Source organism: Numenius arquata, chromosome 15, assembly GCF_964106895.1.
Source record: "Numenius arquata chromosome 15, bNumArq3.hap1.1, whole genome shotgun sequence".
Classification (NCBI taxonomy): domain Eukaryota; kingdom Metazoa; phylum Chordata; class Aves; order Charadriiformes; family Scolopacidae; genus Numenius; species Numenius arquata.
In genome coordinates this window covers 12671884-12691352 of record NC_133590.1, presented here as the reverse complement: position 1 = coordinate 12691352, position 19469 = coordinate 12671884, and the positions used below count along the sequence as shown (strand labels likewise).

The 19469-nt window shown below is 41.6% G+C and overlaps 1 protein-coding gene across 1 annotated transcript in view; it reads right to left on the bottom strand.

Annotated features, from left to right (window-relative positions):
• Window positions 1-4556: 4556 nt before the first annotated feature.
• TACC2 (transforming acidic coiled-coil containing protein 2) overlaps window positions 4557-19469 on the bottom strand; it is a 128877-nt gene continuing 113964 nt past the window's right edge. Inside the window, exons 17-23 of the mRNA XM_074158964.1 lie at window positions 18924-19067; window positions 17954-18030; window positions 14024-14067; window positions 8016-8176; window positions 7096-7202; window positions 5830-5950; window positions 4557-5123 (exon numbers count right to left, since the gene is read on the bottom strand). Of these exons, the coding sequence (XP_074015065.1) occupies window positions 5058-5123; window positions 5830-5950; window positions 7096-7202; window positions 8016-8176; window positions 14024-14067; window positions 17954-18030; window positions 18924-19067 (720 nt within the window). The 3' untranslated portion in view covers window positions 4557-5057. The remainder of the gene's footprint in view (window positions 5124-5829; window positions 5951-7095; window positions 7203-8015; window positions 8177-14023; window positions 14068-17953; window positions 18031-18923; window positions 19068-19469) is intronic.

Here is a 19469-nt window from a genome sequence, read left to right as displayed (position 1 = left end):
AATCCCAATTAAAGGATGCAGTTTTGTTTATCAAGAGCCACTGTCAGCCATTGCATGTATTTTATTTTCTCATTAAGGAAATGCACAGAGCTTATACAGAGATGACATTCCTCACGGATTTATCATTACAGAACAATCAGAAAATAAAGATACAATCAATACATATTTCCTGTAGCAGAACAGATTGGAGGAACTGATTCAAGCTGAGAATGAAATGAAAAATACTTAAACCAACTGAAGTGATTTTTAAACAGATGAGCTATTTATGTCTAACATTCTCAGCCGAGATCTGTTGCATTGGTGCCATCATTATATTCAACAGCTTTATCAGACTTGTCCCCAGCAACCAAGCATAGACCAGAGCTGCCTCTTCTGAGAGCCAGCTCCAACAAAACCCCAGAAGATCAGTCCCAGTCTGAAGCCACCACCTACAGGAGATGACGAAAGGACCCAGACAGAGGAAAAAGTACAATGAAACAAGGAGACTGTTTGGTCTGTGTGACGGGCAACAGCTACAAGGCAGGTGAGGTACACTCTACGTGGAGGTTTCAGTGATTATCGCACTTGAAGAAGCTCTCTAGAGTTCGCAACCTGAATAAAAAGTTTGTGAACCTGCAGAATTCTACAACACACTGCCTGGAACTGATTTTTCAAAGAATTATACCGAAAAAAAGGTCACAACACAAAGCTAGTGGAAAAACTGCTTTGCCATGTATTTTGTGAGTTCCATAAACTTGATGACTAAATCTTTTTCTAAATGGGCAACTAAAACTAGAACTCGAAAAACCACCTCTACTTCAGTGACACCCAGCTGGACTTCAAGCCAGTCCTATGCATGTTCTGTGCCAGAGATTAGACCAGATCATCACAGTTGGACATTAAAATCTACAACTACCACTCATCTGCTTGTCTGTCCCTCTGAGCTTTGAATAAAAGGAGGTACCACCCTGCTCTCCAGTATCACAGACCCAGGACCCTGCTTAGTGCTATCACATCATGTGTTACGTCATTTCTCCTCTTGCCTACTTTCAACATAACCACGCCAAAGGACCATCACTAACTGGTGATGCACAATGCCTTCTGAGATATCCCACTCTGGATCATTTACTTGGTAAGACTGCAATGAATGGGATTATTAAAAATGCAGATATAGTTCCCCACATCTCTAAAGATCTGCAAGTAATTTCATTCACTTTGCAAAAAGAAATACATAAACCACCACAGATCAACTCAATCACATCATTGAAAGGTGAGATATATACTCATACTCCCAAAGAATGAAGTTGAGGAAAGTACAGAGTTAACTACGTAGCTGAAACCATAAGAAGGATGCCCCATCCCTGGAGGGGTTCAAGGCCAGGCTGGATGGGGCTTTGAGCAACCTGGTCTGGTGGGAGGTGTCCCAGCCCATGGCAGGGGCTTGGAACTAGATGGTCTTTAAGGTCCCTTCCAACCCAAACCATTCTATGATTCTATGAATTTGGATAAACAAAAATATTATTACTCAAGTTATAATTTCCCTACAAGACAGGGATTAACCACTTACTTGTTCTCAAAACCAGCAGCAGAGATAGAACAAGCTGATCTTTGGAGGGAGATTACCAGTTCAAAACAACTTCCAAGCTCTTTTTTTTTTTCCTTTTCTTCTTCCAATGTTGTGAGAAGATTCTTAAAGGATCAGAAAAGAGATGACTAAAAGAATTTTCTTCCAGGAAATATACATAATATAACATACCTCCATGCATTGTTCCCTGAATTACTGTCTCTTACCAGTTTGTATTAATACTAAATGATCTTTATTTCAAGTTTTCTGGCTTTGTCCAGCTCGCAAATATTCTCTGAAAGACTAATTTGCTTGCTAGAATTTTCAGTCACTTTGTGCTTGAAAATTTTAGCTTGCTTTTGAATGCCTGCCAACAGTAAACAGCATGTGGAAGATACTACTACTACCCTACTACAAGGCTACTTGCAGCTAAGATTTCTCCTTCTCCTTATACATACTAGCTAAATTGTAGGAAAATGTTGAACTTGATGATCTTTAAGGTCCCTTCTAACCCAAACCATTCTATGATTCTATATTCGCACAATCGACCCCTTACGATAAACAAGAAGAGGGCAGCGTTTCTTAGGTACAGGTCAAGACATTTAGCAGATGGAGCGATTTTGATCTGAACATGCCACGTCTGCCTACTGCTTTTTGCCTACCGAGAAATATGGTACATGGAGTAACGGGATTAGGAAATACAATCGTTCCTTTCTAAGAAGGCAGACTCGTTGCTTCAGAATATTCATTTTTTTTCTCCCCTCATGTCAGCTTCAGCAGTGGGTGCCACAGCAAGGTAAAGAGGAGAAGACAGAAGTAGCCGGTGGAGGTGGTGACTCTGGAGGCCAGGCTTTTTGCGTTGCAGTTGTTGGAGTAGCAGCAGTGAACGCTCACTCCGGGCGCTCTGGACCCGTCCCTCCTTGCCCGCTCGCAGAAGGACCGGAATGAACAGGACTTCATGATGCCACCTGGAACGGAGCCACATTGTACCCAGACCGTCCGTGGTCACCCGCTCCCGTCCGCATCCCCGCAGTGTGAGCCTGACCCTCCAATACTGAGCAGCAACGTTAGGTCTGGCCGTTACAGGTAAATTAATACAATTGCATCAGATGACGGCAGACTGACAAGTGTGCTTATTGAACTTAAGTTCAATAATTGTAATTTGTCTTAGATACAGCTGATGCACCTTAAACATCACTGAACGTGCTCCAGTGCTGCACCTCGTTAGCTTCTTTTCCTTCCTAATTTCCAGGTAAGTCATTTAATTTTAAAATGACAGATTTAAGTAAGAAGTGAGCAATACTTAAAGTGCTTTTTTACAGCTTTCCCGTAGTGGGGATACGGCTGATCGTCATGACACGCTGACAGGTCTGAGCTGGTTGTGACTACTTACTTGCTTGTCCCCTGATGACCGCACAGGCGTCTGAATGCCCCGGGCATTGCTGGGTTCCTTGTCTGTTACAGTCCTCATCGCTAGAGCCTACGCAGGTGTAACACTGAAGTGCATCACCTGCAGGAAGGAGAGGAAGACCACTTATAACGGCAGTGTTTAGAGTTTACAAAAAACATTTTAAAATATCCACTAAGCGCTCTTTCCAATTTTGTTTGAAGCACATGCAAAAATGGCAAAAATGTTTAAAAAATATCTAGAGATTCTGCAAATCCTAACAATTCTTCTTTTTTAGAAGTGGTCCTCACACTGATTTTAAAGATATTTTAAAAAGCCCTTTATTATTATGATATGACAATTTGCCCTAAAAATAACCCAAGAACATCTGATGTTCTGTAACTGCATCCACACCTTCCTGTAACATTTTCAGAGCAGAGCCCACTGTAATTATTTGGAGTACCCTGAGTTTTCTCCCTCCATCATGGTCTTTGGTCCACAGCTCCATGAAAAAGTGAATTGTAAACACATATTATCTTACTATAATCCATATTTCATTTTCTCCTAAAGTATCAATTCAGCCAGAACACAACAATGTATCTTTAAAAGTTTTGCTTTTGTTTAAACACTACAGCCACAACTCGATGCTCTTTCTTGTCTTTGGTTCAAACTACACGGTCTTATCAAAGTCAAGCATGAATTTAACATGTATTTAGAGCACCATACTTCAAACTTGCAGAGCAGAAGGCACGCTCACTGTCCACAGAGACAGGTGGATTTAAATTTGTTAGCATACATATTTATGATAGTATTACATAGCAGAGGTGAAATTCTGTGTGCTAACCACATACAGAACATAATCTGAAACCAAACCAACCCAGGAGAGACGCCCAGAACACAGAGAGGCTCAGCCACGCCTGAAGGAGGAAATTAGAAAGAAATGAAAAAGGCAAGAAAAGGGATTTGACTTACTTTTGAGTACAAAAAGGGAGCTGACAAGAACCAGGCTGAAGACTGTCCACATCGTGGAGATACAAGCGATGCACCATTAGCCAAAGAAAGCAGTTTGTTTGCTATTAAAGCCTTAACGCTGGTCTTACATCCCTAATCCTCTGCAGAGGATAACTTATGGGATAAAGAGGTGTGCGAGAATGCTACTTATCTAGCTTATTCTGGTTGTGCTTCTAATCACACGTACTCCATCTCCGCAAACCCTGCAGGCAAAAACTTTCCAGTAGCAGGAAGAAGAAAATATATTCACCTTTCAGTGACAGAAATGCCTAAAAATCACACCCCGTCACTGCACGCCACGGCCTCCAACTCAGGCAAACGCTCCCGTTACGCTGGAATGGGATTTGCTGGATCAGGGTCAGAGTATTAAACATTTTGGAGGAATAAGCCTATGCCTGAGACCTGACTGGTCCAAATCTAGCTCATGTACGTATATATTTATAAAGAGAGCAAGATACAGACGTAGATCTGTGCACAAAAGTAGTATATTCTTGTGACCCACGGAGCGCTCCAAGCAGTGACCCATGAAGTGCTCTCTGTGAAGGGATTCATTAGTAAGAGCCGCTGTATCTGACACTGCACATGAAGTACATAAAATAGAGCCATACTTATCTTCAACTTTCAACGAAAAAATTTATTTACAATAGAGAATTTCATTTAAGTGACATGCATTTTCTTTTTTTTTTTTTTCCCATTTTTAATTTTATTTTACAAATCAGCAAATGCAGATAAAGTTTACACTCCTTAAGGCAAGAGTCCCCATGCAAGTAATACATGTTTATATTAAATCCAAAAGACATCCAACATGGGAACTCATGTACAAAGGGAAGGCTAGGATCAGCAATTTGTAATTTCTTAGAGAACTTGACAATCTCCCTGATACAGGAACTTTGAGATCAACTTGCTATGAATTATACTATGAAAATGCAAACAATAGCAAGAAATTCTGATAGTCATCTTAGTACTGCATACAATTAAATCAACTTTATTTAGAAAGAAAATACAGTAGTGCATACGAAAAAGTGAAAATATAACCTGTCCACGTAAACGTATGGACATCAGTGTGCCAATGGTCATATTGCACTCAATATCGAAGTCCAGAAATTTGGTTAAAAGTTAGCTTTTCCCCATTTTGGCAATCAGTTCATCACAAATCTTTGTTAATTCTTCTATCTCTTTATTCTGGAAAATAAAAGGCAATATTAAGTATTACAAAAGATATTGTTGCATTAAGGTTTGTTTGGTTTTTTTTTAATTACTGAACCTTTGGGAGAAGCGTGGGACAATTAAATTCTCTTCAATACTGAGAATATAATATTTATATATATATGCATATGTAGTACACTCCTACATATACTGCATTCAAACAATATGCTTATTATTTCCACATACAGCTCCTCCAACTTCAGTAAATACAATTTAGCACTAAAGCAGACAGTTTTACAGCAGTCATCCCTAGCACACGGTAATAATACAGAGTTTAAACTTGTTTCTGGGCTGCACTTTTACAGCGTGACTTTCACCCTGTTTTCCAGGGGCTCTGCCAAGGACGAGCCGTGCTACACTGAAAGCAAGCTCCTCGGCTGAGCGGGAGAACACAGGGTATAAATAGGGATTTCCTACAGCCCCTCTTGCCCTGAGCCGCACAGATCCATATCGGAGCGTCGTGTCTCCGTTCCCAGCAGAGGCAAGGAAGGCAGCGTACAGCTAAAGCTGGAAATGGAAACAAAACCCAAAAGAAGCTGTGGGGCCAGCGGGACGTGAGGAGCTGGAGAGGTCCTCGGTGATGGTCTGAGCTCCAGAGAAGAGCTGGATGCAGCCACCCTAGGGAACTTTCACTGCAACTTTCGTCATCCTGTTAATTTCTGCGTTAAAAGAACAGAGTTACCTTTTGTTCCAGTGTTCTTTCCAACGCGTCCACTTTCAGCTGCTCTTTGCGAAGGCTGGCCTGATAGGCTGCTTGCTCTTGCTGAGCCTTGCCTCGCACTTGTGCAATTTCAGCATTGGCTCTAGAAAAAAAACACGGATTTTTGTCACATCAGGTTCTCTACAGGGAAGGACGGTGGGTACCGAAGGATGGACTGAATCTTAATAGAGGGGTGGCGAGGGAAGGGCTACTTTCTGCCCGTCTTTGAAAATATTCTGAGACTTGTCCCTAGAGACCCTTCACGACTCCCTCTCTTGCTCAGCAGAGCCTGCAAAGTCTTTCCTTAATGTGTGTGTCATTCCCTCCCTGATTCTCTCAGAACATCTGTGCTGGGGACATAAATATCACTTCGGTGGAGGTGTTTTATGGAAGTTTCCAAATCTCATCTCCAGTTCTCGCAGTCTAGACTCACAGCTGGGCCAACAGCTGGAAAGCAAATCCAAGTCTCGCTTGGGTTTAGGCATTGATCAATCCTAGTGACATTTTAGAGACCTCTCTTGGGTCTAGGGGACTGTAATGCGAGTCCTGAATGTAATCCCTAGGAATGCTTCCTTGGTTGTTACATGGAAGCGTAGAATTAAAAAAAAAAGAAAAAAAAAAAAGAAAATCAACCAGAGCTGCCTGTCTTAAGCCACAATCAGATGTTCGCTCCTTAACAGTGGCTTAAGGAGCTGCTATCTCTGCACACCTGGCACGATCTTTTGTGCAACTTATTCCTTGTCGCCCCCAGCACAAGTTGGGCTGATCCAGCTGAGATAACTGGTGTAAATGGGGAGAGGCTGCCTGACTGATTCTGCACTGAAACAGCTGAGCAGCACCCATGTGTTCTGTTCTGCTGATTGAGAGGGGGGCAATTATAAGGCAGAGGAGCAATAGCGACTCTCTGGGGGCAGGAATACTGGCTGCGGGTGCAAATAATTGAGCATAGCCCTCCACAGCTGCATAAACCTAGCTAACGGCTTCTTCCCTGATCTTCCCTGGAAAATACGTTAAAGAAACATGAAGACGTTTGATAAAGATAGAAATCTAAGGTGTTTTACATGGTCAGGAGGTGGAAGAAACACCAGCACGTTACAGAAATTCTCATTAGGGTATTTCATTCCCCGCTGCGTCACAGGGCAGCCTGTGCTCTGTGTATCGAGGGAGCGGGTTTGGGGTGCAAGGTCCAGGCACAGGAATCCTCCTGCAGCGTGAACTCCTGAAAAAGAGACGTGTACAATCCATTACCTGTCCAGTTTTTCCTCCGCGTGAATTTTGAGTGCTTGATACCTCTGCTCTTCCTTCTTCACTCGTGATAAATATTCCTGCGCACATTTCTTTAACACTTCTTCATTCTAAAATGAGAAGATTACATTAAAGTTAATTCAAGAGGTTGAAGGGTAGGACAGGCACCTGTTTGTTGGGGCTCAGCATGGAGAATGCTCTGGGTAGACCATAGAGCCCCTTCCAGTATCTGAAGGGGGCCTACAGAAAAGCTGGGGAGGGACTCTTGATCAGGGAGTGGAGTGATAGGACGAGGGGGAATGGTTTTAAACTGAAAGAGGGGAGATTTAGATGAGATATTAGGAAGAAATTTTTCACCCTGAGTGTGGTGAGACCCTGGCCCAGGTTGCCCAGAGAAGCTGTGGCTGCCCCATCCCTGGAGGGGTTCAAGGCCAGGCTGGATGGGGCTTTGAGCAACCTGGTCTGATGGGAGGTGTCCCTGCCCAGGGCAGGGGGGTGGAACTCGATGATCTTTAAGACCCCTTCCAACCCAAACCATTCTGTGATTCTATGATTTGCAGGAGTCACATTCAGGTATTTTAAGGGCTGCAGCCTAACCCGGACACCCCTCCACCGAGGCCATCTGAAGTGATATTACACAACGCAAAGCATTTGATTTTGATTTGATCCATTTTGCATTTGATCCACGGCTGGAAGCCTTCACCGCAGGATTACGTTATGCCACGCACTTTAAACATGAACTCTGACCTGAGGAATTCATTTAACAAAACGCTCAGTCCACAAGCCAGCCCTGACATGTGCTGAAGTCCTGCGGTTATGTGACATCTATCACACATTGCTGTCTTATGTAGTACATCAGATCTAACTGGAACCAAAGAGGTGCCCTCTGCTGGGACACGAGAGGGGACTTTAACAGGACTTACCTTCCGAAACCCCTCCAATACTTCTTTCATTTTTTCATATCTCCTGAAAAGATCTGCCAGTGATTTCTCCACCGAGTTCAGATCTGCCAAAGCTTGTTCCTTCTCCACAATCAGCTGCTGAACGGTGTGATGGGAGACAGATTTCTCTCTCTGTTCATCCTCTGTTAGAAAGAAGAGAAGGGGAGGAAAAAAAAGTGATTGATTTTCAGAAGGATCATAGTAGTTAGAACACTATCTGACACTATCTGAAATCTGAAACACAGATTTCACTATCATCTATACTTTCAACTATACTGTGCTCTATGTTGGGTATTAGTGAGTTTGCAGGATCCAGAAGTCATTTTTATATAAAGACACAATCCTGTTTTAGAAAAAGGTTGCTACAGGGATATTTAAATATTTTGATGTTGGGGAAAAAAGGTGAATCTATCTCTGTACTGATGATTTATTTCACTCTGAACTCAGCTGTTCCCATGAAAAAAGCAAGTGTTGGACTTCCCTTGTTTGTCTGAAGATGCACTAGCTGAAGGAAAGGACATTTATGCATATTACTAGCACTGGCAATAAATTATCTGCCATCGAGATACGCTTGGCATCTCTTCTAATCCTGTACAAACACGGGACTTTGTTTAATGGAATTCAACTCAAATTGTTCCCTTGGAAAAAGCGTTTTGCAAACTCTCATTCTTAGGATTACTGTAGGTAGTGCCAGAAAGGAAATGTAACATCAGACAGACTTTCTAAGTTCTGGTCTGCAGAAAATAACTTCCAAGCTTCTCCTCTCTATAGTTGACTTTGAGGCAGGGATGGTGGGAAGAACACAACTGGAATCCAAATCCATATGGAAGAGACCTTTTCAAAGGAATTGACCAAGTGATAACTTGGAATACCCGTATAGCACTGGAAGAAAAGGTCTGGCATTGGCTTCCAAAATGCTTCCTTGTTTGCTTCATATCCTAAAATATGATTCTTGTGTCCATGTTTTAAGGGCTACTTTGAGTGATACTGAAATAAAAAAAGCAACCTGCGAAACATGTCAGTTTTATATCGCTGTTTTCCTTTGTCTATGATGGAAGCTAAAATACGGTAAGAAGTTCTCCCATGTAAAAAGCACAGGGTATTTCAGAATCTAAAAATTTTCACTCAGGCCTTTATATTTTGAAATATAACGAAATAAACAAGAGTTAATTTTTTTATTTGAATAGAAGTCTTCATCTGAATGAAATATTTCATAGTCCTGGTCAGCTCTGAAACGTCAAAGTTGATACTGTCAATTCCCAAACTGAGATTAATCTCTTCCTTTTGCATATTCAATCCTTTCATACACTTTTTTGTTAGTCTAACTAAAGCCAGAGCAGTGATGATGCCACGACGTGCCTCAACTCATCTATTCTGTTCAGTTCTTTTCTATTTTGCCTCTTTAAAGACACTCTGTGATAATTTGTAACGTCAAAATGAACGTATTCTCAAGTAAAATGAGAAACCATTTGTCATCCTTTGTTTATTTTTCTAAACCTGAGAATTTGTCACCTTGTGTTCCAGCACAAGATTTGTTCAATCACGCTGGAGATTACACACTGTGGAGCTTAATTCCAAAGCACTTACTGGCAGGAGCCTGTTCTTTGGCAAAACCTCTGTCGTCGCAGCTCCATGCAGGGGAAGGGATCCATTTGCATGAGCACGTAATGTACTTAAATATATTTAATGTCACAACTTTACTTTTTCTGAGACTGCTGCCTGTGGTATTTTATCAAACACCTCCTAATTTGTTTCTAGGGCAATCTAGAAAGTTAGTACTTCTCCCTCGCAACTAATGAGCTCTTCCCATTCCCCACCTCGCTCCTCAGCTGGACCAGCTCCTCTCCCACTCATCCCCAGCAACCAGCACACGGGAATTCAGGGCAAGCAATCCCCGATGCTCCCTTTCTCCTCTCCCTTCCACTACATGCCAGAGGTGCCCATGGACCGAGGAGCCAGCTGGGGCCACCATGAGACTCCAAGGGGAAAATGGGAATTTATATTAGGGGAGTGACAATAAATTGAAAAGAGAGGAAGTTTCCCGTGAGCGTTAGGGAAGGGGCATCCGATAATCTCTGATAACAGTTAAGATACTGTAGTATGTAACTGTTAAGATACTGTAGTATTTAACCAAAGTGGTTAAACACTACAGACAACAGAAACCGGCATCTGGCTGGAGGGGGACTGGAAGATCTATGTGATACTTTCTAAAACTGATTTAACTTTAATGAAAAAGCTGCTTAGTGCAACTGTGCTGATAATAGCCTGCCAGTCAAATCTGAGTTCAGCAGTTACAGATACTTATTTCTAAAGATATTTATGAGGTTATGCTATTAAAATATTTTAATTAAATGGCTTCCACGTCTGCAACGCACACTGTCCACGGCTCACCAACAATAACAACAGTTTGCTCAGGACTAACACTATCCAAATTGACAGAATCAGAGCACCACCAGAGCAGATCCGCTTTCACGCTCAGCTCAGAATTACATTACTTAATGGGAATGCAGCAAACGGAGAACAAAAGCAAAAGAAACTAAAAATGCAAAATGCTGGTGTGAAAGTTGGTGAAAAGCTTTACTTACCAGGCTTGCCTGTTTTGTTTTTGCAAGCAAATAGCAAGAAGCAACAAAAACGGAAGCAAAACAGAAAATCAGGAATTGTTAGGAAAGCAGAAAATAAGTAATGCAACAACCTGTATTGCACAAAGCATAACATCCGTTTGGTTTTCATAACGGGAATTTAATTATGTATTTAAACGTACAAGTAGAAGGATACATTTTAAACAGAAAAAACCCTCCAGAATTGCAAATCCATCAATAAAAAGGAAATCCACGATGGATTTTGGAAGGGGACGGTGGAGGGCTGTGAGCAAGGTGGGGTGCAGTGAATACGGGGGTTCTGCAGGCTCCGTTCCTCAGGGCCAGGCAGCCCGGAGCAGCAGCACAAGCAGCAGCCGGGAAAGTCTTTTTTTCTCTCCCCTCCTCAATATAAGCAAGAATGTGACAGGGGCTGAGGCAGGTGTAAGAAAAAAGGGAAAAAAAGTTAAAGCACCGGTAAAAAAATAGGCAAAGAGACACTAAGAGGGATCTAGGCACTGACAGCTTGCAAGCTCTGGCTGTACAGAGTATGGCAGGAAACTTATTGCATACGCTGTCGGGTAATATCGGGTTCTATATGTATTTGACAGCAAATTCTAGACCTGCCAGCCCTTGAAATCAGAAGCAATTCCTGCTTGCAAAGCATGTTTTCCATGCCTTTATAGGCCCACATATACAATCGTATACCGTTCAAATGGAATATTTTCAATATTCATTACATATACCCATGGCAAGCTATAAAAACCTGAGCAGGACCTATCAACCACGCTGAATATTCATTAAAGGGATTTGGGAAAGTGCTTCACTTGTAATGCCCTGCTAACAGGGCTGTGTAGATAGTTCAGAAGGGTTAAACCATCAATGGGAACAGCAGAGGCATTTCTTTTGTTACGATGGGGATTTTGCTTTAGCAGTAAGACCTTACTGTGACAATAGTTCAGGGAAGGTTATGCAAATAGCACCCAGACAGTCATCTTCCTCCACAACATGGCATCGGGATGAGTGAATTCCTTTCTCAGAAGGGACGGTAATGTACAACAAATGACAGGAGGAAGTGGGACAATTAGAACAAAAATTTGCATTAAACGCAGGGAGAAGCAGCCTTGCATTTAACGTATTGCCATACTGTAGAATTTGCATACTGCTCTAATTAACACGTGCTTTCTGTGTCACTGGTGGTGTTTCAGTTCCTTTGCAAATGGACAGCAAATTGCATTATTTATAGCCACAGCTCTTAAAAACCTACCACAGATCATTTGAAGGATTGACTGATACTCTGAATCTGAAGTTTAAAGATCTTTCTATATCCTCAGTGGTCAATGGCTCGATGCTCTAACTATCCTTGATTTCTTTGCAACAAGAGGAAATGGCAATTGTAGAACTTACTATGTACACCATGGCTGTGCCTTTGCCTTAGGACCCTTATTCTATACCTTCTTGTTGCACTGCAGCCTCACAATTTGAATGATTATTTTTTTTAAATCCATTTCTCAAAAATAGAATTTGAATTTGTTATCAAAGAGAAACTTCTGTTGCTAATTACATGCACATGCTTGGGGAAAAAAGGACAGGTCCTGTGTCTGTACATGTGAATGGCCAGGTTCAGGGACCAAGCAGTACCAGAGCATGTTTAGTGCAAACCAAAATGAATTAAGTTCTTCGCATACTCTGGTCACTCCTAGTTTAGCACTTGCATGATGAGAATGACAGACGTTACGTCAGAAGGCAGGCAAGTTGCTCAGTTGTACATAGAAAAGGCAACAGAGGCAGAACACCATAGAGAATGGAGCCAGGCATGTTATTGTATTATTCACTATTACAGATTTTATTATGTATTATGATGTAATAATAATAATATTATTATTACATTTGTTATTTATTTATAGGTTCTTTTTTCCCCTTTACTTGAAAGGAGTCTGGGGTGTCTCCCAATGGTTGAGAAATGCAGGAAGGCAGCAAAAGCACCAGACATTGAGTTAATTCCCCCCATATCTTTGGGCAAAAATAAGCAAATTCACTACAAATGCATGTAAACATAATTCAGGCATTAATTTAAAAAGAAAAGTTAAAAGAAACAAAAAATTGGGGGGTGAGACAATACTGACTGACTGTATATGAGGGGAGTACCCATTTTAAAGGGGGCAAACAATATGATATGGGATATATATCACAATGTGATATAGCATATAATATACGACAGCTGTAATAAAAATCCTTCTCTGTTGGAAACCTGTTAGAAAGATGCAGGTAGGTACGCCTGCCGTGTTCCTGGCACGCTGTACAATCTGGGACAGTTCTCTCGGGGGAAGTTGGAGGAAAAACTTCTTTTTATTTTTCAATAAACACAGTGCCAATGGGCGGGATCCATACCCCTCCCCGCTCGCAGACACCGTTAGCCACGTCAGCCTGTCTCCTGTCTCTCACAGCCCAGATTTAACTCCGAGGCCACTCCTAATGGCTTTTAACAGTATTTCACAGTTCTCTGCTGTTTTACTCCAGCTTGTCCAGATGAACTTGGTCCCGCTTTCTCATCAGCCACTGCTTTTCTTCCTGCTTTTCCCAGCAATTTTGGCCATGGAGAACCCAGGACCCTGCTCAGCTGTTTGCCTTTGTGGGAGACAGCTCGAGCTGAAGCACAAGGCACTGGCCCTTTCTGTAGCCAGACTAAGAAAAAGCGCCTTGGAAATCTTATGAGGAGGCTTTAAAATCACATCCCAGAGGCCAGACTTCTCACACCAAGGAAAAACACGAGTCCTGCAACCTTTGGTTTTGAAATGCTACGGCACGTAGCGTTTTTCATTTGTGGGGCAAGCTGTTAACAAAGGCGTTTTCTAATTATTGAGAGGGAAAACATGTCATAATTTAGACCTTAAAGGAGACCCCTTCGTCAGTAAATAACCGGGGAGGTGGATTGGCCACTCATAATCTCTCCGATGGGATTGGAGCTAATCTAGGTTTTGGTCTGACCAATGCACTTAGCACGGATAATCCCTGTTGTTGTAAAGAGCTAACTTTGGTATCTCCCATCAAACAGTGGGGAGCGGATGACTATGGGGGCTTTAGGTCACTGAAAGTCTCTCCCAGAGACACTCATGAATTGTGGGCAAAGCATTTGAACGTGTTTCCAAACAGTTTGCTTTGATGCAGAAGGAAAAGCCCTGACCTTTCTGCATTCCCTGCTCTGCCTCGGGGGCTACTTTCTGTCAAACGAAGCCCTGGCTTTTCCTCACACCCTGAGCACACACCGGTGTCCTCCAGTGCAGCCACAACTCCCAGCACCATCAGCAGACGTAGTTCCCATCAGAATAAAACCCAGAGACTTCAACTGTGTTTCTAGGCTTCAGAAAAATCAGAGCAGAGAATAGCGTCTTACAGAGGAGAAACACCTACCTATCATCTGAGCAATCGTCTTCTCATATTCTGAAACGATTTTCCTGTAAGAGAGGGAAAAAAAAGAAAAGCTTTTGGCAAGCATCATCATTGCTAATGCTTACTTCAAAAATAATGCTACTCAATAACTGAACTACGGTATTTAAAAGAGATACAGAACCCCTTCATGCTTTTATACGCTCCTTATTACATGAGTAACAAAACCGACAGTTTAAATACTGCACTTGATTTTTAATTCTCCATGTAAATCAGTATAGGTGGGAGGAGGGAAATTCTCAAACAAATTCTGATACTTGAAACATGCCCAAAGTACATTACCCATCATGATTTAAATATAAACATAATCACATTGGCCTAATTCAAGACTTACAAAGTCTGATTTTTCCATTACTTTCTCCATGTTTGTCTTTGCTTATTTTTAATGTAAATGTTAAGTAAAGTTATAATTGTTAGCAAGTAAACTTAATAGAAGTAGAGTTGGCCCTCATCCAGAATATATCTAATCTTCCACTCTCCCAATGTGACTAAATGATCCATTAGCACTTAAGAGAACAAGACCAAAATATTCAATTATGTAGCACAAAATCCATGGTGACCTATTTCCCAAATCTGTTTTTGAAACAGAGGTGGCAAACTGTTACTTTTAAGACTATTTTATTTCATATGCTCTTTGAATTTCCTTCTTGAAAAGAGGTTAGCCAAAATAAGCAGATTAAATGTGATTTAGAAAGATGATCCATCCCTTCCCAGAGCCAAATAAAGCTAATGAAATGAGACTAGCTTGATCTGTGCTTTGATTCATGAGCCACGTAGGACCGTCTATGAAAAACAAAATTACCCCACACTTCAGATGAAGTGGACATTCAAAATAGCCCGCTGGTATTTGAATACGTCTCTTTTGAAGTCTTAGCTCCCTTTCACTTGCTCCTTTTTAGCGAAGTCTGCTGCAGTTGGTGAGGTTACGGAATGGATGTGGGAAAATCCTGGGACAAAAGTCAGTAAGGAAAGGAGAAACTTGCGGAGCTCACAACCAGAAATGACACTTTTGAGAGTAAAGATATCCGCAAGCATTTGCCCCTAAACGGAAGGGATTGGTTTCATGTCCAAAGGAGATTACCTCAAAAGCCTGCTGTAAGCAATAAGGATTTTAAAGCCATGTCATATCCTTGTAACACCAGGCACCTTTTGGAAATTTCATCATCCCAGAAAACAAAGTCAAGGACTTAGGGCAACGAACATGACATTAAAGACAGTTAGACACCTCGGCACTTCCCAGCCCAGGCTGCACCAGGGAAGTTGGCAGCAAAGAGGAATAACGTTATCTATTTCTTATTTTTACCATCTTAGACTAGTTTCCAGTAGGTACCACATTCTCTGCATTATCAGAGTTAGATTGATGGTTGGACTAGATGGTCCCTTCCACCCTAGACAATTCTATGATTCTATCCAGCCTCATGAATCATGTGGCTGTTCAACAGAAGTGGATACTGCAATGGCATATTCATTTTAATAATATTAGATTTGGAAAGCAAGGTAGTCAAGTGAAATCTTGTTCCAGACTGATGTCAAAGGCCTCTTTCCGTCAAGCAGCCTAAATAAGGGTCATTATGGCTGTGGCACCAAAGGATGCTGGTCACATCATTCCTCTCTGCGATGGCACATCTTAACCCCAGCTCGACAAACTGCACAGCCTTCACTTTTGGTATTTTCGAAATTCAGTCTATTTATTGACTTCCTGCATTTTCCTAAGTCATAAAAACACCAAAATCCAGGGCTACAAAGGATCTCAGAGGTCATCTGCTTGACTTCCCTTACTAATAATCAATCAGACCTCCAAATAACCATATTTCCATATTTCTTGCCTCAGGTTGTACCCTTGGATAACGGTATAGCCTGCCCCGGTTTAGCTCTTCAATAGTTATTACATTTTTACAGCTTCTCATCTTGGCTACTGTTCTCTGGAGTGGAATTTTCTCCAGTCTGACATTTTTCTGGATTAACTGAACCCAGGATATTCTAAGTAGAGCACGTAGGACTTGGGTAGAGAAGCGTTGCTTCTCCTCCTGTGGAGAGTGATGCTTTTGTGCTTGCAAATCTAGATAATCCCTTCACTCCTTGCTTATCGTTATGTCACACCTAATTGCTGCATCTCTAATTTACTACACACAGACTGTTTGAACATTTAATCTTCCAAGAGAAATCTTTCTTTGTGCACACATGCATATTTTATCATTTCATGACAATATTAATCAGATTTTTTTTTTTTTTCACCCACGTGTTCTAGGGATGTGCCTGTGGGAAATTTGGCTTAGATAATGTGTTTTTTTTCCAAATCACATTTTACTGAGGGTGTAGACACACAAGGAAATTACTGTGAGGAGGATGAAGGTGCCAGCTGTGTGCCAGCTGCTCTGTGTCGCTCCCTGCTCCCCTTTCATGAAGGAATAAGCACCCCCTGTCAGTGCCCCTTCGCACCCAGGTGGTTTCTAGAGAACAGACCAAGCACCGCGCTTGAGCGTGTGCTGAATGCCGAGATGTTCCTTACACAATTCCAAATTTTGTTCACTCCTCCGTTTGCTCGCTTGCAGCAGCTCCTTTCTGTTTTGCCTTACTACGCATTTGAGGGCTACGCCAGGGTTTTATTCCCTTTCCCGAGCAGAGCGCGAGGGAGGAGAGAGAACTCAGCTGGGCACGGGGAGATGGTTTTCCGAAAGCAATGAAGCGGCTGCCCTCGCCCTCTGCAGGTCCCTCTCTGAAGATGATTTGGCCCGAAGCTCTGTGCTGCCGCTATTCAAATCTGCCATGTGGGACTCCTGGCATCCCTGCCAGCGTTTGCAGAGTTCTGCACCACAGTTCCTTTCTCCCATTACTCCCTAAGTAGAGCTTTCCCGGATATAAGCAGGAATTGCATAGGCAGGTCATCACTTGATACAGTTCATCGGCTTTAGCTTTAAACCACCGAGACATTTAATTCTGGGAAGAAGCTGGTGCTAGAACAGAAGTGACTTTGAAAAAAATGCAGTCTCAGAAGCAAGAGCAGAAACTATTACTGTAAAGAAGGACACTAAAATAATCTGACAGTTTCCTTTTATTTTTGAGTTAAGGAGGGAGGTGTTTTTCTGTCTGAAGGTAGAAAATAACAGGCTTTAAAGACTCCATGAAATATTTTTTACACAATCTCTTCCTCAAATGATGACTTTCTCAGATTCAGGACAATGAGCAGGTCACACTAGAAGAAACTCAAAAGCTCAGGGTCCTTCTATCAGCTCTCAAATGAAGCAGCAAAATCCAAATTGCTTAACTGAAATCAGGCTTGGTGTGTGCAGTAATTAAAAAATCAGCTCAGTTTAAAGAAAAGGGTGTAGAATCTCCTTGAAAGCCAACACTCAGAGGACATAGTGGTTCCTTCGCAAGAAATGTTTTTCTACTGGCAAGTGGGGGTTTGTATTCTATTGTTAAAGAAACTTTTTACAATAATGTCCTGGAGGAAGCCTGTTCTACTCACACCTATCTGCAAACCTCCACATTCTTTCTTCTGCTGGCAAAACTCCTTGTGGAGAGTGAATTTTACATCAGTATGTGCACACCTCTGCCAGCTCTGCAGGCAGCCAGGAAACAGAAACCCCACCAGGCAATCCATGTGTGAATCCACAGCACAAACTGGAGGAAATTCTTCCCTTACATTAGCCTAGATGAAGAGCCCTCTTATGAGATTGGTAACACAGAAGTTTTCAGTGATTACCCTTAACAATGGTGCCCACCCACCATACAGAGCAAAGACAAAGTACCCGTTTCGGATCAATCCAAAGCCTGAAGTTAAAAACAACTAAACAAATTCAAGCAGAATAGTTGTACAGTCATGGTACTCTGCGCAATGAGACCGAAACGAGACTCTCTGCCACTGCTATTAGCAACAAGTTAATAACCCACCTCATTTCCATCACTTCCCTTCTGCTTTCTTCATATTTCTCCTTCCACTCAGACACTTCTCTTTCCTTGGCCACAATCTGAAATGAAGAAGGCAAAGGGGAAAAAAAGAGTTAAACCAAGTGATCCATTAAAGAGGAAATTAAATAAGTGTAAAATATTTGATTTAATATCAAATTCTAATTAACAGAGGTATGGTTTTCAAATGTATAATGGTTTCAAATATAAGCATCCCCAGTGATTTCTTCCTTTTTCAGAGTGCAATTAAGAAAGTTCAGATGTGAAATCACACTAAAGTTTTGAAAAACTAACTTAGGAGAGTAGCTGCAATGTTCGTGTTCCGTATTTCATTCCTGATTATGCCGAGACACTTTTCAGGAAATACTATATTACACTACACTTTGTCTGATTTGACCTGGTGCCCAACCTGAAATACTTCAGGACATGGTCCCATGTCCTCTAAGGGGGTTCTACTGCTTCTGCATGAATATTTAGGGCTGACTGTCCATGACATTTTATACCCAAAGGACTGGGTTCCTTTGTGCTCCTCGTGTTCACACAATCTATCATAAAGTTTGGAATACTCTAACACTAGATTGTACCCATTTTTTATTACTTTTAGCCAGAGTAATCTTATATGTATCTTTGTAAAAGACAATTTTATTCCTATTTCTGGCATCTTACAAATTTTATAAAATTACATAGCAATGTCAAAACGCACATAGTACAGTTAAGGCTAAAAACAAAAAACATTTCTTTTCATCTAATGTTTGCTTTTCACTTATGTCAAAGAAAGTAAAACTTACAGGGTAGCGCCTTTTGCTTTGGTAGCCTCTAGCGTGGTTTTAGCGTGGCTGAGGACGGTTTTAAGAATAGAACAAGTGTTCGTGATATGAATCATTCGGGAGAAAACAGGAAAGAAGTAAACCACAAGGGGCACACATTTCCTTTTCCAAATTCTGAAGAAAATTACCTCTGCTCTGGCCAGTCGTAGTGCGGAGTCTAAGTCTTGCTGGGGGTAAAGAAGAGCCGCGGTGCTTTCTGCATCCGAGGTGCCGATCCGGGAGTACAGGGCACTTTTAGAGATGGAAACATCTGCTGGGATAGCAGGTTCTCTCTGTGTGTTTGTTTTTTTAAATACAAAGAAATGAACCATTAAATACGTGTTTAGCTAATATGTTTTCTGGGTGCAGTGCTAGGCACCAGGGTCCTGAGCTAGGACTAGAATCCTGTGCACTACTAAATTAAGACAGCAATAACACCGACAAGGAACTTTGAATTTAGCGATCTTAAAATACACATTTAAGCTCCATAGTAAGCGCCAAGAGAGCCATATTACCCTCAGAGAGAGAAAATAAAGAAAGCACTTTGCCAGCAATATTTTGAGGTCTTATATTAGAAAATTTAATGCTTTCTGATGCAGAAATTTCATCAAAACCTCCTCAAGAAATGCACGTCCGCAGAGGAAATTAGACTTGGAGGCAGAGAGCTTGTTAAGGGGAATTCTGTTTTCATGAAA